Raw genomic sequence first — 24,522 nt, forward strand, 5'->3', positions numbered from 1 at the left:
TCAACCCATGAGCTTTCTAGGGGAGTAAGTTGCTGCCTGGGGCTTGGTTGCCATCTGGGGTGTAACCACAACAACCAAATATAACTCCTGGTTTTAATAATATGCTCCCTTAAACATTGTCCAAGTATACTAATGGGTGTTTGTAAAAGTTTGGACAAAAACCAAAATCACTCAGGCCATAGACTTGATTCCGTATCAGATTTCACTCATACAGTACAGTCAATGAGACCATTTACTCTTACCTGTAGTAACTGCTCAGTATTACTGCCAAGTTTGTTGATGTATAACATTTAGAAGGTGCTTCTGCTATATTTTCCCTGCTAATGATTCACTGATAACAATTTCTGTCCTAGAAAAACCTCCTCTTACGCACACACTTTCAAGACAATGACGAAGTTTTAAATTTTCCTCCTCTAGTTAAAGCAACACCGATACTGGAACCAGCTTTGCCTTTCAATGGTTCTGTGTGCAGCTGAAATCATGCCAAGCATGCAAACACCCGCTGGCATTTTACCTGGTGAGGTACGGAAGCGACACTGCCCGGTCATGGGATCGTACTCCTGGTTCTCGTCAGAGCACAGACACAGGAAAGAACCGTCAACATTTTCACAGAGCGCTTCGCCACATACTCCACTCAACATTTCACATTCATTCACATCTGGGGAAAAAATCCAAAACATAAATCAACTGAGACCCACTACTGACTGTTCTTTTATCTGCTGTATCTGTGCCAATATTGTCTGCCAGATTACAGATGTGATCTCTGGGGAAGGATCAAAAACTCACTAATACCTAAGTGGATTCATAAACAAGTAGTAAGTCCTTTGAAATAAAGATCCCTGAAAGTCACAGTACAGTTTATAGACTATTAATGTTGATTAGGTGCTGATTGTGGACCAGAACAGTTTTTTTGGTTTTTCTCATTCTTAAATACTTGCTTTTCTATCTATTCTCTTATTGGGATTTAAGACTCAGAGTAATTTAATTTGTTTTCTTATCTTTATTATCAAACTTTCACTAAACTCAAGGAGCAAAATGAACAGGTTTTGTTGAGATTCAGACTGCATTACAAAAAAGAGAATTCATTTTCCTTCCCAAAATACCATTTTTCTTGTAAACAACCACCAAACAAAGAATTCCCCAGCCCCACTGCAACAATATGTCTATGCATGGACTCACAGGCTGCTCTGGGACCCACAGAAGTTGTGCCCAGGTCACCCAGGGACCACTGCTGAACACTGCAAAATCCCTCCCTCCAAAAAATTCCACATATTTTTAACTTGGGTTCCATACACCTGCTAACTAGCCAACCTGAAATGCTTTTTTGACTGATAGAATTGTCTGTTGTTTTAGCAAGAATTACCAAATACTACCAAGATCATTTAACATTACTTTCTTTTTAGTTGCTAACGTTGACGTTTGAAAATCTACTTCTAATGAGAGAATCTCATTAATGGACAGAAATTATGCTGGTTAATATCAGAAATAGTAATTTCTGTATCACAATTCAGAAACTTCTATAACTGAGTGTGGTCTAACTTGTGAAGCAGTATTTAATCCTTTTTACCTCTTGCCTATCAAAATCTGAATGAAGATTGATTTGTGTGTGTTTTTATACAAATATGGATTTTAACTTAGAGTTTGCTCACATTTAAAAAATGCATTCAGATTTTTCTTTATCTTTTTACTGGATTCCTGTCATAGGGAATAAGTCTTCTTTGGGGAACATTGCCTAGTCAGGAACTAGAGACTTAATTTTTCCTTAAATTGTTTTGGCTGATAACTGGCTTCAAAATTTATAAGAGTATTATATACTATACAGTATTATACAAGAAAAAAAATTAACAAATGCATTATTTTGTGGTTCCAAATTACTTCAGTGTGAACTCAAAATTAAATTTAGTTTCACACCATCCTTTCCTTTCCCCTTTTATTTTTTACTTTCTTTGCTTCATTTGTTTTCATCCATGGAAAGTCACAAAATATACTTTGGCATGCAGCAAAGTAAGTGCAAATGGCACAAAGAATTTTGTAACAAAACTACTTAATATATTAGAAAATGCACACAAACACTCTGTAAAACTTCTAATTCCTCCTCTCTGTTTGGTATTCCATTTAGGTCTCTGTTACTGGTAAATGTGCTTCATCCTGAGTCTGGCTTGAAGAAATTGCTTAATGAATACCTCTCCTTGATCTGGTATTAATTTTATATTACAAACTTGTGCTGCCTCAACTGGTTCTCCAGCCATCACTATTAATAACAGATCTGGAAACCTATTAGTCACAAAAGAAATGTGCAGTATTTACACATCTACAAAAATCCCACATCATTTCAAGGTGATAGGTGTCTCTCCTGGAGCTGGAAGTTAATGTTAAAATCTGCTTAAACACCATATGCCTAGGGAGGTGCCATCTAATTCAGCCTGGCTGCGCCACATTCCAGATGTTATTTCCTGCAGGGGGTAGTGCAGGATTCTGCTTACTCAGCTAAGAGACTAAACAGATGTAGCACTTAAATAGGCTAAGATATTAAATTCATGCTATTATATTTGTGAATGGTCCTGATATCCACAAACAAGGAAGTTTCTTGGCTTTTTTGAAAGAAATAAGTGGTTCAGCTTATTTGCTGTTGGCTTCTGTTTGTCCTAATAACAGGTTTTCATTAAATAGATACAAAGTAAAGTTTACATCTGGCAGAAAGTTCAGTGAGTAAAGAAGAGCTCAACCCTATTTCACTAGTAAGTGGCATAACTTTAATAAAAATGTCAGAAAACAAAAATGTGAAATGCGTTTTGTTGGAATGCTGTTTCAGCTCTCCTGAGCTTTGCAGCAGTGAGTACCAGCACCGTGAGCTCACCTGTACACCCCTGCCCATCCTGTGTGTCCTGGTAGCCTTGGTAACAGAGGCAGCGGTAGGAGCCATCCATGTTTTCACAGAACCCGTGGGTGCCACACACCGTGCCGTTCGTACATTCATCCACATCTGCAAGGAAGAATTTTATCATCAGACAGGCTGTGTGACAGCCAAAGGCAGACATTCACAAAGAGTGCAGAACACCCACAGATGGGCCACTTGGCAAACAGATGCAGCTATACCTCAACACATTGGGAAAGAACACAAGGACAAGATGCAAAAATTAATGGAAGCACACAAACAATTTAAGAAATCCTTTCAGTGTTAGCTTTGCAGTTAGCATGCCAGCAATGGTCACTTGCCTCCACCAATCTGTTTCACCAAACTTGCTAACCACAGCATGATGTTACATACCACAGACTAAGACATGGCTTAAATAATTTCTCTGACTGACTTACAGATTCTACCAGTGCAGTATTATACAGTCAACAACATGAATGAAACTGAACTCACTGTGCCTACAAAAAGAGTTCAAGGGTATAGCTACATCCCCTGTGCAGAAGTGCTGCACAGATGTCATTCTGGCTCTCTGCACAGATCACAGTTTCATAGTGTAAGTGGTAAGCATCTGTGGACTGAGCCTTCTGTCTGAAGTCCTGTAAATCTACACGTACAAGTCATCTTACTCAGGTACACAAAGTAATGCCAATGCCAGAATGTTTTCTGTACTGGCCTTTTCATTTTTAGTTCCACTTTTGGTTTGCTGGCCTTACTTGTAAGTCCCTTTCACATGTAACTGTGTTCTTTGACTCAGCTGCCCATCAAATTACAATGAAGCAGAGCTGCTTGTGGCAGACTGTGCTTTATTTTTGTAAGTGTATTACAAGTGCTAGGAATGCATTCTTTTTATCTCCACTCAAAGTAAGACCTAAACCCAAAACCCTGGCCATATGTGGTCATGAAAGATGTCATGAGGTGCTTTTCAAGAGGAAGAACATTAGCTGAAATTGTGAACTGCCAGGACACTAGGATTAGTACCTTATGCCTTCTGTATTCCTCTGCAGTCTGAAGCAGAGAAATTACTGCTGTATTTCTTTCCTAAAAAACATTATGCTGTTAAGTAAGGCTCCTGTCTGCTTTCCTTCGGCATATTTCCTCAAGGGATAATTGCACTTTAAATGGGGAATAAAGTGATTTGAGCGCTTGTTATTGCACATTTTGGTAGCCCTTCATGTGATGGAGCCTATCACCATTTTTCCTCCAGTGAAGGTCTTTGGCACTCCCTGAACTAAAGAACTGCTGGAACTGAATCCTGCAGTGCCACAGAGAGAAGCCTTCTCCAAACAGGTGAGCAGCACCTGGTGCTTTTCTGTAAGGACAAAGTAGGGCTCAAATGTAGTCCTGCCTACTCCTCCAGTTCTCCACAGCTGCATCAAACAAAATCCTAGAGAACTCAGCAAAGATGCACTGCATTCTTATCCTGACAGTACTCACCAACCAAAGACATTTTTACTTTTAAATTTTGTTTTATGCTCAGCTGAAAGGGAACTCTTGGTCTTTGAACTCTCTGGTCACAAACCCACAAGCTACCAAAATTTGAGCAGCAGCACATCATTACCATCCACACCTGTTATCTATTGTGCTGCCCTCTTGCAACCCAAGTGCTCAAATTTATCTACACAAGCTTTGTGTGCTTCAGGGACTGGTGTTTTTGGGATCTTGAAAACCAGCTTTTCCTGTGTGCTGTGGTGGGGTCTGAACAGGTTTGGAATCACATGTAGACTTTTAAGGCCAGAAGAGTCTATCCAGAACCTCTTAAAAAGGCTAAAAAACCTGTCTCTGGCAATTTCTGTACCAATGGAACAAACAGAAATTTTAACATTTTTCTCAGAAAGTCATGTAGTTTCATGTTAGGGTGTTTAAGTGATGGAAAACTCACTTCTCCTGTTGAACTGATCCACCGGTTAACAAACTTCAGCCTACATACAAAATGCAGGCAAAAACTGTATGCACTAAATACACCAAAATCTAGGACACATCTATGACTATAACTGATGATTATAAAAAAGTACTTGCAGATGGAACTGGCAGAAAAATTTATTTGGTTTGTAAGTTTTGTAGTAAAGATTTTAATGGTATTTACATCTTGATTTATTAAGCAAAGGAAAAATATTCAAGGAATTTATTTTAGAAAGGGCTATTGTATTTGGCAAAGAATACAATAGCCAGTGTGCTTATTCTCAAGGAATTGAATACAAAAATTTGGATGGTTTCTGGATATTGAACTTATTGAAACCTACCACAAACCCTTCCTAGTAGAATTAATTCAGCAACGTGAATAAGCAGCTTATCTGTGTTAAAGACTCTCAGAGGTGAAGGGTCAAGAACTACTTTTTATACCTTTTTCTTTTCAAGTCCCCACAGTGACAGAATTATAAAAAGATGCATATGGAGTTACTGGGAGGAAGACAAAAATTGTTTACAGCTGTGTTTTTCTGGTCCCTCCTTCTTGCTTTAATTACATATTAAATATGTAATGCTGTGCACTGTCCCTGCATTACATATTTAATATTAATAGTCTCATATGATCAGCAGAGTTTCACATATCTAGTAAAAAAATCTGAATACTCTGTCTCTTAATCAGAAAACTCTGTTAAGAAAAGGAATTCAAAATGAGTAAACAATGGTGGCTTGACTGCCTGGAATTTCAGACAACACATAATAACATGGTGTTTGTGTTTTCAGTGAACAACTATGGTTAAATAACAAAAAGTTCCTCAGCCACGGGACAGTTACTGTTAAAGACCTACACAGAAGAAACTACAACTGGACATTTCAGAATTACCCAAATTACAGAACTCTTCTTACTTAAAACCTAAATGTTAAAGGAAACAGGGGAATGGTTCATGCTGCTGGTTCTTCACAGGTAAAACAAGGTCATTGACTAAAAAAGCTGCAGAAACAAAACTTGTGATTGTAGCAAGTGTCCTAATTCAGCACATAACACAACCACAGAAGACAGTTTTTTTTTCTAAAAAGTACAGTCTGAACATCTTCCAGTGCATGGGATATTACAGAGAAGGTCCGAGCACTAAATATTTTTCCTTGTCTAGACAGTTCACTCAAAGGACTCTTTTTTACAGCCGGAAAGGACATTTGTTTCTTTAATTACCCCATAAAGAGTGAGACTTGTAATCGGCAATTCTCTTGCTACATGGAAGCAAAGTCAGGGGAAAAAACTAAGTATGAAACTAATATATCCTATGTCTATAGAGTGACTAAAGCAGTTCTCTGTAATTAAAACCTATTTTAGAATCCATTAATCAGTGCTGCCTGCTTTAATCAAAAGGCAAGATGTGTGCACTCACGCACGCTTTTGTACAGTTCAACACTGTACTCCTGTTTTCTGACAACCTGAACAAGATGAAGGCAACCTCTACCTCAGCCACGATAATTAAATCTCACTGCAATCTCCTTACTTAGCAACATATCTGGAAGAGGAACTGGTTCCTAACAGAGGTCTGTAGTGATTAGAGAAGCAGAGCTCTGATTCTGAAACTTCCAGGGCTACCCATAACATGCATACATAAAAAGGAAGAAGTAGAGATCAGAGAGCTCTGATGGGATAAGTTTTTTTGGACTGCCTGTTGCAGCAGTGAGAAGCCAATGAGAGACACATGGGATGGGACATGGAGACAGAAGAGGTGCTTGAGGCAGAGTACTGACTTAAACATCAGAGAACCTCTAACTTGAGGTTTTGCCAACACATTTGACTAGTAGCCAGCTGGGTAAAACACCATCTTTATATGAACCCCAGAGAGCTCAACAAGGAACTAAGGAGCACTCGGAGAGCCTGCAGTTCAGAGAGCCCGGTGCAGTCAAATTTCTCAGCCTGGGGCCAGGCTGCAGTGGAATGTCACTGCTGCAACAAAAGTTTGTCTACACCTTGGGAGAAGACACAGTCTCCACAGCTGTTCAGTTTACTTTGGCCAATGGCCACAAAAACTCCACACCAGAACTAAACCACATGAGGTCCTTAAATGTTTTATGCTGTTGTTGTTTCAAACTTGAAAAAAACCCAAGTCAAACTCATACAAAAAAAAGTCTGGAGATATGGAAAATCTGCTTCCCAGGTACAGAGAGGTGTGTGAATCCAGGAAAATTTTCTCAGATTCTTCCTTTGATGGTATAAACAGTTATTCTCACTCACTTAACTAGAATTAAATTCACAGAGGCACTTAGTGTAAAGAACAGTAGCTCCTGCGGCTGGAAGCCACATGCTTTCTCAGTATGTCACACATTCCTTTTGTTTCGTCTTGCCTTTGAGCATGAAGCTGACACCACTACAAATATTGACACTGATGCCATCAGTGCTCCCTTAAAATGAGTTTTTTTCAAAACTATAGAGTTGTTTTTATTAAAATGACAGAATGGAGAAACTAATTGTGGTGGAAAAGGAGTGCTGCTGCTTCAGAGACTAGAAGTACCCTTGCTTTGCCAAGTTATTAAAATACTTTTCCAAGTGCTGAATATGAAGTCTGATCTGTATTCCATACACAACACCAATTACTTGTGAAGCATGCTCAACTGGTTTTGTACTCGTTTTATTCTTCATTAAAAAGTTCCAAAACTAGTCACAATCCTGGAAATAAGATTTTGTGATTTCATCTTTTTCTATTTAGTAAAAGTTTGGCTTTTTCATTCTAACGGAGATTAATTCTGTATTACTTCATCATATATGATAGCAACCTTTCCCTGGAAACTGATATTTTATTAAATGTCAGAGATGCAGAGGAGCTCATTGTTTCTGGTACATCTCCTAACAGTAGACGGTAATGACTTTGGATGGTTTTTTTACAGTTGTGTTCCTTTTCAGTTGTGCTTTTTTAATTTCTGGGAGCTTGATTTCACAAGGTTAATAAGCATTCTTCAAAGTTAATTTTGAAATTAAGTGTTTGGCTTCTACAAAGAGAAGGTTGTATTCTTTTCTAGACACTTTTTCCCCCCTCTTTTATAGCTATGCTCAAGAGTGAGGAAAAACACCTGCTACTACTTTTCTTGCAGAGCAATTGAAGACATGTGGCCATATCCTTCCCGAACACTGGGTGAAAGGTATACATGCTGATCAGAGAGTCCACTAACTGCTTTGGAATTATCCCCATTACTTCAAATCATAAAATACTGCCTCCTCCATGAATCAGTGGAGTTACTCAGATTTGCTCTCTGCAGCCTCCTTGACCAGGCTTTTGTCTTGGCAATAAGAGAATATTTCTTTCAACTTATGCCATGATTACAAAATGAAGTAAATGTTTGGAGAGAAAAAAGCACTAAAGGGCACTGGAGAAGTTTTTATAATTATCAATAATAATTAAAACACAAATGGTGTGTTTGATGTTATACTATATCTAAATATACAGCACTTATTCCCTGACATCAACCATAGCAGTGTTCCTGCCAGCACAGTATTTCATTTCATGAGAGATCACATTACTAAATATATGGCAGGTTATACGCCAGCTTCAGTAATAAAGCTGTAATGCTCATTTTCCTCTGGTATAAGCAGGGAGCTACAACAGTCAGACACAAGTTTCAGTGTACTTCATCTACCAAAGGAGAAATGTTTTCACTATAGTTCACTAAGTGAACTATGAGAAGAATTAACCTGTGAAAACCAATCACATATGGATTTACTGGCCTATAATTTGGGAGAGAGAATGTTGCTTACTTCTTGGGTGCTTGAGATGATCTTCCCATTGGTTCTAAGACTGAGCTATCATCTGCTCAGTGCTTCGCCTCAGCGTGCATCCAGCTGAAATACTACCATATCATTTTTTCCCCTTCTGAACTTTTCTGACAAGACTTACTGTCTTGAACACTCCTCTCAACCATTCAATAGCCATTCTTAACCTAGTTAGGGAAGTGCTTATTTTCCATCAGCATCACTGACTTCACAAAGCCACATACCTTCTTGGTATCACTGGGCACAAGTGTCCTGGTTTAAATTCAGTGGAGGAGAGCAGCATCACTTGCAAACGTGTGTACATCAATATCAACAGGATATATTCTCATGACATAGCAACATAAAAAACATAGTTACCCTGAATTCCAGGCTCCTGGTTGATGTTTCTATAAAGATCTAATTACTGCTATTAACTCCACTTCTGCCATCTCAAAATGCCTGAAGTTCTATGATAGAGCTACTGGATTTCACAACAACTTCTCACTGGAGTTACTGTTCTGTTGCTTAATCTGCATATTTTCAATAAAAGTTTAGACAAACAAGGTTCTGTTGTCTTCCACACAGCAGTGACAACATTCAGGTAGCTCAGGCTTGCTGATAGCTTCAAATTAGATAATCCTAAATATTCAAGCGTGTCTTACCCATAGAAACTTAAGTGGCAGATTTTAGAGTTAGTAGTGACTGACTGACTACTTTTCTCACCCTCCTAACAACAGCAAATCAACGGGAATGAATTATTATAGCTTGTCTCACCTTCGCATGTTCGGCCATCTGCAGACACAGAAAAGCCCCGCTCACATATGCACTGGTAGGAGCCATCCGTGTTTAGACACTCTCCATGTGGAGAGCAGAGGTCAGATCTCTCACATTCATTGATATCTGAAAGCACAGAGACATTAAGAGCTTTGCAAATCATCACAGCCTTAATATTAAGCCTAAGTTTAATTAATTTTAAAAGCAGCTTCTATTTCCACTGGCTATGTAAATAGTGGTGTGAATAGCTCATCTTCCAGAGCAACCAAATCTCCTGGGATCATTTTTAAACTCTGTATAGATATCAATATGTTCTGCATCTTACTCTTGCTACATCACTCTGTGATGAGGATAAGCAGAGAGTGATTTGTGGGAAATCAGCATAAGCCCCACCCTAGCCAACATTTCTTCTGTGTTACAGGTATTCTCAGCCTCACCTCACTGCTTTCTGACAGCTGCACACTGGTCAACTTGGGCATCTGACTCCACATGTTACTAGCAGGTTTGGAGCTGCATCTTTCCCAGAAGGCTGATTTTACATAATTTAAAGCCAAATGCTCTTTCTTGCTGATGGGGAGTGGGAATGATCCCAAAAGATTGCTATATAAGAGTTTATCATAGTCTCTTTTGCTTTGTTCTATTTTTAACTTAGAAAGCATTTTTTAAACTTGTGAATCTGAAAAACAAGTATTTCCTTTTGATTGATGTCTCATGTTAGCAACCAAATCTGCCCTCAGAACTTAAGGACTTTATTATTTCATTAAGGTATTACCAATTCTATATCAATTATCATTCACGTTGTAATTGTACTTCTGTATTTTTTGCTTTACAAAAACCCATTAAGAAGCATTCAGTACCATGCTGAGACCAAAGACAAATTTACAAACAAAACTGACCCATGAGGCTTATTCATCCCTTATCCAAACACTAGAATTTCTCATTCTTAACTGTACCTTTTGCTGCTTACAGCCATCCAGAATCTATCAAAGTAGCCAGCAATTTTATATACTTGAGAAATAATGATTTCAATATCATCATCTCAAGACCATCCACTATAGAATTTTCTCTGTCTACAAACTGATTCTACCTGTGTGTAAACCTTCCAATCAGTGTCCTGAAATCATGGCCATAAGAGGAAAGAAAAGAAGGAGCAGCTTGGGGAAGTTGTATCTGCATGAGGTGCCTAAGGAAAACTAAGTGCACTGTGCTGAACATGACACATACATGTACAAAGCTTTCTCTGAATTCATAGCAAGTGCAAACCATCAACTACTTCCCGAAGCCCTCCGAAAGTTGGGAATAGTGGGAGATCAGCAATGACAAGGACAGTATTGTACTTTCTCATAGTGTACTCAAGACTCAGCTGTCTTAAAACTGCCAGAAAAATACTGGAAACTGAACCAGCTGATTACACAAAGTAGAATGATGTATTAAAAGACAGGAAAACAAAATTACCAGTGTTAGGGAAATTGAGTACAATACCTCTGAAAGAGCAAACTGCAGTTTCTCGTATTTTGGAGTCTTTTCAACTTTCTCCTTACCAAAATGCATATCCCTAACTTCCAGTCTAGTCCAGATTCAACTTGCAGACACTGCACCCTGTGATAAATTTGCCAGTTTAATTCAATAGCTCTCTGTTTGCACTGTCTGTCCCTTAGCTGGCTCATAAGTGCTTTCAGTTTTGTTACATTTATCCATTTAAAATATGAGGCATATATCTACTACTTTAGATGGCAAAGTAAAGAGATTAGAGGGGTATCAAAGCTGCCATTGATTTCAGCTTGTGGTCAATTCTCTTTTATCTGCTAAAGCAAGGTCTAATACAGCACTTCTGTATGCTGAATGCAACATTTTCTGAATTAGAAAGCATAGAATACTCAGAACTTTTACAGGGAATTTAGTGTTTGTTGCAGAAGACCTTCAAAGTGGAGCTGGAATCCAGTTTCTTAGCTCAAGACTAAACTGTGCATAAGTGACCAGCAAAAGCAAAGTCCAGTCCAGTGTTCTGGTCCTTCAGCCATTTAGAACATGAGCATATTATTTACCAGCTCTAATACAACAGTTTTTGTCTCACAAAAATGGTGGGCAAAAGTGATGAGGCATGCCTGGGTCTTGTGCCAACATGAAGATGGGATTGTTCAGAACTAAAACCTGGAAGTGTTTTCCTGGTTTTGACAATGCTGACTCAGTTCAGATAACACATTCTCTTCCTCCCCACCCATCCTCCACAAAGTAATACAAGTATTTTATAGAAGCAATATCTAATGTGAGTTGATGCAAACAATGCAGTTCTTGTTACAGCTCTGATTCATAACACATACTGTCAAAATAAAAGTTTCCAGGATTCAGGAAAAAGCAGCACTGCATCTCTGTTAGTTCTAACAGAGGTTCTTTTCAAGTTATGAAGGCTGAGACTTCAGCCTCTTGAAATAATTTCTCCGCATATATTTACAGAGAGAATAAAATGCATGAGAATAGAAAATAAGAAAAGCAAGACAGTACTGCAAATGATAAATGAGTTTCTCTTCCTTAGCATGATCTGTGACTATCACAAGTTACACTTACAAACCTGCACTTTTACAATAATGATCCAGGTATTCTTGACACCTATTTCATACCTTGACATCCCCTATTCGCTATCTGCTGGAAACCATCTGGACAAGTGCACTTGTAAGACCCTTCAGTGTTTATGCAGCTTCCTCTTAGGCAAACATTGCTGTCTTGAACGCATTCATCAACATCTGAAATAAAAAGGCAACTGAATTATTAGATGATGTCAAAACTGATGAAACTTTTAATAGTTTCAACATAACTTGAAGCAACTGTGTGCATACATGGAAATCAAGTTTACTACACTTTAAGATTCTTTGTTATTTTCCCTTCATCGTGTCATCAAACTTCTCATATTTCCAGAGGGCTTTGAAATTTGAGTTTGTATATGATTTACTCCTAGCAAATATGACTCATCTGCCATCTGCATCTATCACAAAAGCACATCATAACAGTAATGCAGTTAAAAAGAAATCCAAGCTGCACATTTAGAAGACAGACACAAAAGATACCTACTAATGCAAATTTAAAATAGTCTTCTTTGGACATGTTTAAACCTCCACACAGAAACCCCTGAGCTGAAGTGACCCGACTCAGGCGTGCCCCTGAGAGCAGGCAAGTCCAAGCAGAGCTGGTGTGTCACACCAGCCAGGACGTGCCTGGGGAGACTGCTCACACCACAGCCCCGTGGGACAGGGACCACACTGTGGGCCCTCCTGTGCTGATGGGTGGCTTTTCATGCAGCTCACCAGATGCAACACAGCCATTTCAGGCTTTTAGCAGCTGGGTCATGCAGCTGAATGGCTGCTTTTGCACAGTGCTGCACCCCAGCCATAAATCCAGCTCCAGAGTCCAGGCACACAGGATCTTGTTTCCCAGCTGCCTATACACCATGTTCAGGATCAAGCCTCAGCCTGTACACTCTGCCCTAGTGGCTCGATATCCATGGGATAAACGGCTGACACATAGCAGGGAAGGTTTCAGGATACAAACTAGACACGAGATAATGAAATATTTCAAGAACAGGATGCTGGCATTGTGTCCACCTAAAGTCTTTTCTTCCCGTTGTCTTTCAAAGGACTTAAAGGCAGCACAGTGGAGGAAACAGAGTACAGCTACTATGGGTACAGGATTAAGTCAGCAAGTGCCGACATTCCAGTGATATTATACAGTTTTGGTTTCACTGCAGCTAAAGATCACAAGGTATTTGGTGCCTGTGCCTCTAAGTTTTAAAAGCAAACAGAAAGTGAGAGTTGAATCAAAAAAACTGTCTCATAAGCAACTTCCCTCAGCCTTCACAGAACCCTATCTAATAATCTACCCAGTCTATTGCTTTGATAGTGTAGTTAGCTTCCTTTGAAAAACAGTAATCAAAGACTTTTCCCAGTACCTTTGATTAATCTGAATTCTTAAGTGTGTATTTTAGCTGATTAGAATTGTAACTTTTTCCTGTGCTGAAGGAATGAATAGCAATTGTAATTAAAAAGAGGACATGACCTCATTTCTATATGTGTCTTTGGAAGCACATGCTATATCATTCTCCTTGGGATTTAATTTATTTAATAAAAGTAAGAAATAGGGATAGCTTTCTTACACAAATGAATGTTTTTGAAGATAAAATTGCACTTAATGTTGACAAAGTTGTGACCTTTAGATAACCACATGTTTTATAACCATTTTCAACTGCGAAATAAATTGTGGCTTATTTAAAAAGCAATTAATTTTGACTAGGAGCATGAGAAAAATTAATGACTCCCTTGTGCTAAGTTAATGCCAAGTCTCACAACAAGAAGGCGTCTTCTGCCAAATTCAGTAAAAATGCATTATTTTCCATATAGGATGCAAACCTCCCTCTCTCTGATGCAACTCTTCATAGACCCCATGAGTGCTGCATGAGAATCCTCAGAAAAATCAGAGGCAGTAACTCATGCTTGAGGCATTCAATGCTTTTTACTACCCTTTACACATGTATGTCTTGAACATTTTGGCTAGCAAAATCTCTGAAACCTCTAGGAGAACACTGGACACTTATGCTTCAGACTTCCTCCCAGTAATGCAGGTTCTTTGAGACGCCCAGCCTGTAAGTAAGTCCTGCTGGAGCATATTCCCACTCCCTGTTGGTCCAGAAGGCCTCACAGGTGCCCTTGCACACTTCGTGTTCCCTTCATGTTATTCAGGGCAACCATGAGCAGAAAGTCTCAATGTCACTTCATCTCAAGAGCAAGATGCCGAATGAACAGACTTAAGGCTGAAGATAAACATGCATGTGGGTGTGTATCTTGAAGATATACTGCATGTATGCTTGTATACATCAATGTATACAAGTTATTTGCAACTAACTTTTAGTCTTATACAAGTAAAACACTGCACAAGGGCTTCCAGACCAAAACCTCAGCCAGGGAGCTGCAAAAAGCACAGCTGAAAATGAGCACACCATAATTCTGCTGAATTCTTCAAAACCTCTAGAAGTTTGCCCAAGTTATAATGATCAAACCAGCAAAATGCTTCTTGCATGCAACATCTGTAAGAAAATATCTGCACCAGAAGAAAATCTAACTAAACAAACACATTTCTTGCAAGTAGTTTGCTAATTACATTTGTTTTACAGAATCATACATTTTTGGGTATCCTCTGGTGTGACAAATGTCCATACCTGGGGGTCTTTGAGAAATTGGACAAAATTTGAACCACTTTGTTCTTTCTAGGCAATTGTGCTGTGCTATGCTCACAGTTTTTGTCATCTCTTTTCTGCTTTCTCTGTGAAGTGTTATAAAAAATTGAGGTAAATAGGTTAATCCAAAAATCAGAGGCCATTTTGTGGAAAAACACTGAATGCCTTCTTAAGGTGATTTTCTCTTCAGTTTCCAAGGTGCAAAAAACAGTCTACAATATCCTGTACTTCAGAAAATTTTGAAGGGTTATAATGAAAGCATAGAAGAACTTCTTCCATTTCAAGAGATTGTTTTTGCAGGACTTGCAATATTTACAGAAGTCTTCAGCGGACAAACTGTGGCTACAGAAATTAACCACTCTGTCACTGGGTGGAGAAGTTGTAAATTTGGTTGCAGATTTTAAATTAGACAAAGATCCTGGGGTAAGGGAATGGTTTTGCACTTTTCCCTTGTTTGATTCAATCCCTCTTCTTTTGTCTTGAAAGTGTCTAAAACTATGTTGTCTTGAAAAACTGCCTTTGAGCAGGATCAAGAAAAAGTTAAAGCATGGACCTATCCGGACAGGCCAGGTGATGGAGAGCTGCAACAGCTACCATGACTTCTTGGGCTGTTTGAAATGCACCAAAGCAGTCTGAAATCTCATCTGAAGTCTACTCAGGGCAAGTTAGATGAGTAGTCATCAGGAACGATACCATATTATCTGTTTTGTCTTTAGGAGGCAGAAGGACCTGTGATCCATTACACCACATTTTTCTTTGATTCTTGACAGAGTATCTCTACATCTGCTGCAATTCATGAAGATCTTGAAACCAGATGAGAGCAAAATTACTTGATGCAAATTTCTAGTGCATTGCATCATCTGCGCACATTTCTTGAAGCTGATGCAAGAGATGCTGGTACACAGCATGAATGATGAGAAGACTGTGTTAAGTTCTTCCATGAACATATTCTCCAAACAGCTCAGGACCGAAGAGTATTAATGTGCTGAGGAGATTTTATAAGATATTCTTCTTCTTTGTTGATAAGAACTTTAAGAGATGCTGTCACTCATGGAATGTGGACAATCCATTATAATCACTTCTGATAGAGTCTGTTACAAGTTTGTCTTGAGAAAACAGCATTTGGTTAGCCCAGGGGGAGCTGCTCTTCTGGCCTGCATTACTTGAGGAGGAGAATTCCTGACCTATTGCTGTGAGGGAGAAGGTGAGGACTCCCTTCCAAGTGCTGTGTGGAGGATAACCTAGCAGCAGAACTATTTGATAGAACAGCAGCAAGAAGCTTTATCTTGCAAGGTATCGACAGTTACAGAAAGCACACCGGAGACCAAAAAGCTTTCATGAGCTAATGTCACATGTACAGTGTAACAAAGAGCTACTTCTCACTGCTAGTGTCAGATAAGAAAGCAATTGAGATGGAATCTTTCCTGGAGCTTGCTAGTAAGTAATTTTGCATTCTTAAGGTGATCATGAGCAGTGCAGCAGATGTACCATATCAGATGGTATAGCCAACAACAGAGAGGAGGGAGTAGCTTTGAAATGCTTCATTAGAAAAAAATATCAGCTTGCCAATTACTGGACAATTAAATTGTTTCACTTGAGTGATAAGAGAATGTTTTTTCTCTATAACACAGCATTTCTTTCACATCTTTCACTTCTTACTTTTGTTTTTGAAAGCTCAGTACCTAGACTGTATTTTGAGGCAGTGCAAGCTGTGAGCTCCAGTAGATCCTGCTGGAACTTGTCATCTACTAAATACTTTCTCTTCCCAGTGCACATGTGTGATTGTGGTGGCTGGCTGCAGGTTCCCAAAACCAGCTGGAGAAGAACTATGAACTAGCAGGTCCCCACGAGAATAGCACATACTGGCAGAAGCTTTTGTAATACAGAGCCTCTGTGTCAGAACTTAAACAACAAGGTTTGGAAAGGCTGACTTGTTCTCAGTAATAATATCAACTGGTCTTCCAATCTTACTGTTGGAAGCACATGTCCTAAGTTTTTGTATGTGGAAAGATGACAGGGACTGTTTCTGAGAATCCATTAAATATGTGGCTGTGTTGATGGGAACAAATGGTTGGCAGTGTAGAGAAAGAAAGAGAGGCAATATATATTTCTTCTCCATTCTTAAGAGTTCACCACTATAGCTGAAATACTCAAGATCTTATTGAAAAAAATTAGTCAGTAGCTGAAGTCCCTAAGCTTACCTTCACACTGATCTCCAGCAGATGACAATGCATAGCCTTGGCTACAGACACATCTGAAAGACCCCTCTGTGTTCCTGCAGCGTCCATTCGTACAGACCGATCGCTGTTGGCATTCGTTAATATCTGCAGAGACAGTGAAACGGGTAAACATCTGAAAATACCAATTACTCATCAAGTGGTACAAAGATCAAGTCTGAACAAAACAGCAAAGCACAGCATCAGTATCCAGTACTGCTTAACTTGTTTAATTAAATACAGACAATCAATGTAATGCATAAAATTATATGAAACTGCAAACTGTGTTTTCCTTGAGATGACTGCATATGTGGCTGTGTTGATGGGAACAAATGGTTGGCAGTGTAGAGAAAGAAAGAGAGGCAATATATATTTCTTCTCCATTCTTAAGAGTTCACCACTATAGCTGAAATACTCAAGATCTTATTGAAAAAAATTAGTCAGTAGCTGAAGTCCCTAAGCTTACCTTCACACTGATCTCCAGCAGATGACAATGCATAGCCTTGGCTACAGACACATCTGAAAGACCCCTCTGTGTTCCTGCAGCGTCCATTCGTACAGACCGATCGCTGTTGGCATTCGTTAATATCTGCAGAGACAGTGAAACGGGTAAACATCTGAAAATACCAATTACTCATCAAGTGGTACAAAGATCAAGTCTGAACAAAACAGCAAAGCACAGTATCAGTATCCAGTACTGCTTGTTTGTATTTATTAAATACAGACAATCAATGTAATACATAAAATTATATGAAACTGCAGACTGTGTGTTTTCCTTGAGATGACTGTGTACAACATTCTCTCCTGTAACATCAATTTATCCCTCATGCACAACTGGGTACACACAGACTCACAAATACACACACATGCTGCCTGAGAGCTGCTTTTGTTTCTGTTGTATCTGGCAGAGGTAACAAGTCAGCCGCTCCAGTGAATCAGCAAAACCCACAAAATACTTTCCAGCAGGATCACCACCTTTTAACAGGGTGTGGTTTTCAGATGCACACTGACAGGCTAATCCCCTATTAAGTTAAGGCTCTTTAAAATTCTTGCCTTGTAGCAGTATTAATCATCTAGCAGTGGGGAAATGTCTCTTTGCTTCCACAACACTGCTAATCCCTCTGCGCTTCATTTCTCATAAACTGGAGTCAGCCTGAGCTAACAGATGGATTTGAACATCAAACTTAAATTTTCATATGGAAACAAAGTATTGGAGGGAAGTGGCACTTTGAATTCAGAATATAGCACATGCCTTGTTTGAGCTAGGAAGCCTATTTTCCCTCTGTTATTTGTAAAATATTCATTAAGAAGCAGTATTTGAATTGACATGGCAAGTTCTTGGTCACATCTAGCATTTTGGCACAGCTGGATGTCTTTCTGGAAATACACTTCAATTCAAACAGGAGAATGTTACTCAATGAGGTTTTTCAGGTCTGTGTTATGGCTGAACAGTCTGACCTCTTAAGTAACGGTTCCTTGCAACCACAGAAGTGTAGAATTTAAGGATCACTGAAATCTGTGGGGCTCCATGAAGCAGCTGGGCATGTGTACAGGTCCTCACTTTAGAAGGGTGCACTTTAAGAAGAACAGTCTGCACATGCCAGCTCAGCTTGGCAAGGGCTCTTTTCCATGAAAGGCTCAGAGGAAGCAGTCAAATTTTGTCTACATATTTTCCCCAAGATCAGTCTGCTGTATGTCCTGCACAGCACATTTAACTCACTCAAGACACTTAACTTACACTGATGTTTTGTTTCAAACTTCCTGACAAACTTATATGAACGATCATTTAGTTTTACTGTATTATTTTTAGCACTCAGAAGTCTGAAAGTGGTGCTGTACAGAGACACTTAGGGAAGGCTGAGAGAAAGGAAAAAGAAGGAAATCCAACGTCTGACAAGAAACATGTAGGTTTCTGTGCACTTCCACAGCCTGGAGATACTGTCCCAGATTTACACCATTAGGGAAAAGTTTCAAGTACCCTCTAATTAAGGAGAGGAATAGTCATACCTCCTATATATGCTCTAGGTTCTCCCTCACACTACTTCACTCTAACTTCAGGCCTAATTTTGTTTCACTGGAGCAGTCCTGATGGGGATTTTAGACGTGGAAGAAATGTGGAAACCGACACTTTGGAGGTTCAGGAACCGTTCCCAGGAATACACCCCCAAGCTCCCTCTCTCTCAGTGTACTACTGGAAACACAGAGACACCAGTGCAGGCAGGGTTAACTGCTCAGTGGTAACTGACACTGCTGGGCTCCAAAGGGGAGCAGCCTAGGTTTTTTGATTCCACTCACCCACATGGTAGGGAAAAAAAAAAAAAAAAAGAAAGAAAAGCAAAAGCCACTGTCCTTAAATCTCTGAAATGCCAGATATACCACGGATTTTGCAAAAATTCCAGTTTAGCAATATAGATATTATTACATGTTCTTGACTGACTTTATAACACATGTCAAAATCTACAATGTGATCACAGAAACCATAAAATGGAAATACACATTCTTACATTTCTGTGTTTTTAGCATCAGTGTTGTATATTTAAAAGCAAGATTAAAAAAAAATTTATCTAAAAGGTAAAATGCAACCTTATGGATTTTAATAATATTCTTTCTTACCTTCACACTGATCCTTTGATGCAGAAAGTTTGAAACCCTGGGCACAAAAACACCTGAAGGATCCCTCTGTATTTTCACAACGTCCATTTGTACAGTGATTTCCATACTGACATTCATTTATATCTGTGAATAGAAAGAAAGAAATCAACTAGGGTACAACCACCTTTCAGTTGAGTTTGGGAATATATTCAAATTATATAATAAGCATGATTATTATTCCTGAAGAATTGATTTCAATGGGATTTTTGCACTTCATGCAGGTGCCTCTGTAAGGCTACTCTACATACTCATCAAGGAACTTAACTGGATTATGCAAAATCTCTCTTCCTAGTCACAAACCATCCTTTATTTAGAAGGACGTGAAAGCAGCTTTTATTTCCTATAAGCCTATCCCATGACATCTACTTTCATCCTTCTCTGAAAGGTATTAATTAGATGAGCCACTTTCTTTAGCCAACATGAAAATTGCTGTGTTGCTACTTAGCAGTAATTTTCAAGAATTCCTTCTGAATGCAATTTGTATAAATCAACAAAGCCAAAACAAAACAAAAAAAAAGGAAACATATTTTGCTATAAATCCAGACAGAATTAATTCTGTATTGTAAAATAACAATTACTGGTCTTCTTCTAGCAGTGGTTTTCAAAGAAAAAAACATTTAGTTTTCCGATTTTATTTCTTTATATCACGACTGCAGTAATCAGCACATGTCCTTCTTTTAAGGAAAAATGCTATATATTTTTAGCTTCACTGATGCAGGAAAATAACTACTCTTTGTTTTTATGTGCCAGAAATCATATTACTCCCAATTATCCTGTCTTTTGCCACCACAAAGCACACAAAACCTATCAGCATAAAAAAGTGCTAATTATTTGAGGCACTTGAGCCATTTAGACACCTGTAGCACAGGGAGAGGTGGAAGATCAGACATCTTTAAACCATCATCATAACCCTTATTAGCTATTGTGAATACATGCAGTAACTATTTTCTTCACATGTATTTAGAGACTTGGCTCTTTGCAAGCTCCTGTACCACCTGCCTTTGGCAAAGCCCATCTTTCCCCCAGACACAAACGAAATCACCTTTATCATCCACATTCCCTACTACTCTCAGTTCCTCACTTGAGCCCCTAGCTCTGTAAATAAGATGTCCTGCTGCAGCCTGGCCAAGCAGAGATTACAGCCCAGACCTACAGGTGCTCTGCTATGGCATTCAGTAGGTGTTACTCCTTATTCCTTTCTCCAAGGCTTATTTCCCACCTCACTACTGTTGCAAAATGTGCTTGCTCTACAAAACACAATGTTTGCTCTCAATGTACATGATCAATGCTCTAACTGGAGAATCTGTTCAAATACAGAGAACCCAATTCAAGCACACAAATTTCCAAACAAACAACAAAAGTGCTTCTTACAGATTCACTTTCATCTCCAAGCTGCTTGACAAATAAACCTGGAATACTATTTCTGAGTTTTGGATGGGACTCAAAGATCAAGAGATGTCCCCATAAAGCCAGCAGAAAAGCCAGGAACAGAACTTAAATTTTCTGAGATGAAATCCAGAGTTATAACTGATCCTGTTGGTGCTCCCTACAGTAGGGCTAGAGGTATTTGGATTAGCTCTGCTTACCTCTGTATTAGTTTTGGTATCTTCTAATGGGATCCTTAAAACTGTACATGCTGAATATTGACAGTTAACCATGCAGCTTCAAAACCCACCACAATGATAACCATGAGGATGAAGTGATCTAGAAAGTTTTGTCAATGTATTTTTTATATTTGTTCATCAATACACAGAAGTGTGCTTTAGATACATCATGATATCTGACTTTATTTGAATGTGAAAATGTGCAGAGAGAAAAATTGAGTAAAAATTAATCAGTGGTTGAAAGTAAACTTAAAAACCAATTAATTATTTCAAATAGTCCCTGTAAAACACAAATTCACTGGGGAACCTGGGACAGTGACAATTTCAAGACAATGAGGAGGCAGGCTGTGCAGGTGTCCTTTTCCATTTTTTCCAACATGCATTGAACATTAAATACCTAAACTCCAGTTAAATGTAGTCTGCCCAAGTTTGAAGTGAACTGATTGACTTGGCTTAATGAAACAGAAATGGCTATGTTCCTGGCTTTAAACCCTGGAAGATTACAATATAAATGGCATCAAAGATCTATCTGTAGGATTGTTACATTAGATTTTCTACGGCATGAAGTGCAGGCAGAGGAATGAAGTGAGGTAAAAAAATACTGAAAACAGCACTGTGTAAAAACAGAAGAGCTGCAACTGATCTAAACTAACAGGAGAAACAAATGAATTTATGGAACAATGTATTTAAATACCCTTCACAGAGAATGGGAAATATTTTCCTTTTTGGTGTATTTAAATGGTGCCATATTGCAGAACTACAGATTTAGGAAAAATTGTCTGCATTACATTTTCTAAAATATGTATGGCTCATTTCCAACATGATGTAAGCCTAGGATAAACAAAAAATGTACTGATCACATCACTAATGAAGTGAGTAAGAGTGCCTAGGATTAGAACATTTCATAAAACAAAGGAAAAAAGAGAAGCTGCATGCAGTAATACTAGGAAAAAAATTATCACTTTAAACCAAGACATACTCCTTGCATGACTTAATTCTGAGCAAAGAACTGACTTCTCTCATTTCCCTCCTACTAACCTGGTTATCAAGAATGAAACAACTGAAAGTTATGTCAGGGAATATTCAACCAGGCAATTTTCATAAATAGGTACAGAAATAAAGCTTAACATTGGGGAAAAAAGCCAAAATTAGGCCAACATTAAAAAAAAAAAAAAAGGAGTTAAGTAAAAGAGTTCTAACAGAGTACATATGCCACATTCTTTGCAATGGCACCACAAATCCAGGCAGGTGGGAAGCAATGAAACAAAGATCAGTGTGGAGTAATTTGTGTAATTAATTTGTTGTAAACATTTTGTAGCTTGTTACAACTCCATTAAAATCCATGAAACTACCTGAGAAATACATTCCTCCACAGGAAGTCAAATGACAAGGCCAAATATGCAGCTATGACATGGCAGACCTGTTCAGACAGTATGACTTCAGAAAATAGGGTAGTTGAAAACAGTGTAATCTGCACAGCAAAATTGGTGCTGAGGTTCTGACAGCCACACCACTGCTTCACTGCAACTTGGCTCTAATCCTGATCCACAGATCAGCACCACACTTGCAGCTGGAGCACAGCAGATCCCAGCCAGCAGTGCTGTTTCAACCAAAGCCTGCTCTTAGACTGCTTTGTGAGCTGAATCACAGAACTGGGAGCCCTTAGAGAGTAAGCCATGGCAGTACACTGACAATGTGCCCTACAACAGTAATGCAAACACCCTCTGTGTAGGTTGTTGTACAAGTGTTTAGGTAACATGGCTATTCCAACAATCACAAATTATAGGGCATGTGTTTCATGGAGTGGGCAGGAACATTCACAACAGATAGCAGATCCTTCACAACTGATACTAAATTTAAGTTCTTGGTAGTGTCCCAAAAAGTGGCACTCAAAACTGCAAAAGATTATTTCCTTTTGCACAATGGATTAGTTTGCTCTTTCTTACCTCAATTTCAAATAGTCAAAACTGGTTTTGAAAAAAAAAACAAAACAACAAACTAACATTTACAAGCAAATCAACAAAAGTAAAATGTGAGAAATCTGTCCTAAACACCTAAGCTAAAGTTACACAAGGGACTTGAGGATATGCTAATATTTTGCTAGAAGTACAGATAATAAAGGAGTTTAATTAACATGCTTTGTGAGCAAAGTCCCATATTCTACTGAAAATCCTGAGTCACACTGATGTATTAGCAGTCACTTGTCTTTCCATTTCCAAATAACAGCCTACTAGAATTTCACTGACCATAGATCCTCTTTCTGTTCCATATTTTCTATTTCAAGAATTTTGTTTTGTAATTATGTAATTTGTAGTCTAGATTCAGTGCTCATTTCTCTGTAGTAAAACAAGATTTCCTCTTCTGTACTGTGTCTGAGAACATAAAGTAATTTCAAAAATCTCATATTTTCAGTTATTCTTGAATGAAATGGGGACCCAGGGCACAGTGCTGTCATCAGGTCATTACACTGATTGAATATGAAATACAGCACCTCAGAACAAGAACTATAACCAGAGAGACAAAGAGCACCAAACATACCATGGCACTGTCCGTTCCAGCCTCTGAACCCCACTCTGCAAGGAATGCACTGGTAAGAGCCAGGAGCATTAAGGCACTGTGCATCCGGACAGGTCGTTGGAGTCAGGCACTCATCAATGTCTTCAAAAGAGAAGATAAAAGAAAATACTGGTCAAAGCCATAGTAGAACACTGAACAATAATCTGGTTACTCTGACTCTCCTCCTGTGATACTAAAGCATTTAAGGAGTTGTGTAATTTATCTGGTAGAGACACAGGAAAGAACAAGTTCACACAAATTTGTACCAGCAAAGGGGCATCTCTGAGAAATATACTATATATAGACACTGATATATGTGTATTATGTAGCTCATAATACACACAACTGAATCTGAATTCTCTGTTACACTAAAAATCTTTGGTAGATCTTCCAGAACATACAATACATCAGGTATCTGGCTACCACAGGTAAAAATAACTTTCCTCATGTTTACCATATTGAAGCACCTGAGATTCTTCCTATAGTAAGACTTTGGCAGTTCATTGGAGTGACAGTAAAATTGTAACTCTGGCTTCCAAAAGCAAAGCACAATTTGGTATTCTCCAATGCTGCAGAGTTATTCAGCATGCAAATGCTATTGGGACTAAAACCACGATTGTGTGAATGAGACTCAAAGATGCTTACATGGAGAAAGGAGTTAATTTTATCTGAAAGAAGGCACAAGCCACATCCCTGGGGTTGGCAATGTTTAGGGTGAGAGAGGGACTTTCTGCATCAGGTAAGGTCCTAGATTGCCCATGATAAGAAGAGATAGGTCCTGAAAAAGTCATGGAACTCATGTTCAGGCTCTGAGCAAGAACACTTCTTATCCTGCCCCAAGGAAACCCAGAATACATCCAACATATGCAATCTAGAGGAGACTGCACACAAACAACAACATTCAAAGATAAGTTGCTGTTAAGTGA

The 24,522-nt window shown here is 38.7% G+C and overlaps 1 protein-coding gene across 9 annotated transcripts in view; it reads right to left on the bottom strand.

Moving 5' to 3' along the window:
- Positions 1–24,522, bottom strand: part of LTBP1 (latent transforming growth factor beta binding protein 1) — a 187,177-nt gene that overhangs the window by 30,277 nt on the left and 132,378 nt on the right. For 8 of the 9 annotated variants that reach the window (XM_039719007.1, XM_039719008.1, XM_039719006.1 and 5 more), the window contains 7 exons: positions 23,579–23,698; positions 19,398–19,520; positions 17,251–17,373; positions 11,966–12,088; positions 9,348–9,473; positions 2,858–2,983; positions 515–658 (listed from right to left, as the gene is read on the bottom strand). In XM_039719007.1, the coding sequence (XP_039574941.1) occupies positions 515–658; positions 2,858–2,983; positions 9,348–9,473; positions 11,966–12,088; positions 17,251–17,373; positions 19,398–19,520; positions 23,579–23,698 (885 nt within the window). Of the gene's footprint in view, positions 1–514; positions 659–2,857; positions 2,984–9,347; positions 9,474–11,965; positions 12,089–16,769; positions 16,893–17,250; positions 17,374–19,397; positions 19,521–23,578; positions 23,699–24,522 lie in introns of all 9 variants that reach the window. The other variant, XM_039719011.1, reaches the window with a different exon arrangement.

The sequence above is a fragment of the Passer montanus genome, unplaced genomic scaffold (genome assembly GCF_014805655.1).
Source record: "Passer montanus isolate IOZ18808 unplaced genomic scaffold, ASM1480565v1 scaffold40, whole genome shotgun sequence".
Lineage (NCBI taxonomy): Eukaryota > Metazoa > Chordata > Aves > Passeriformes > Passeridae > Passer > Passer montanus.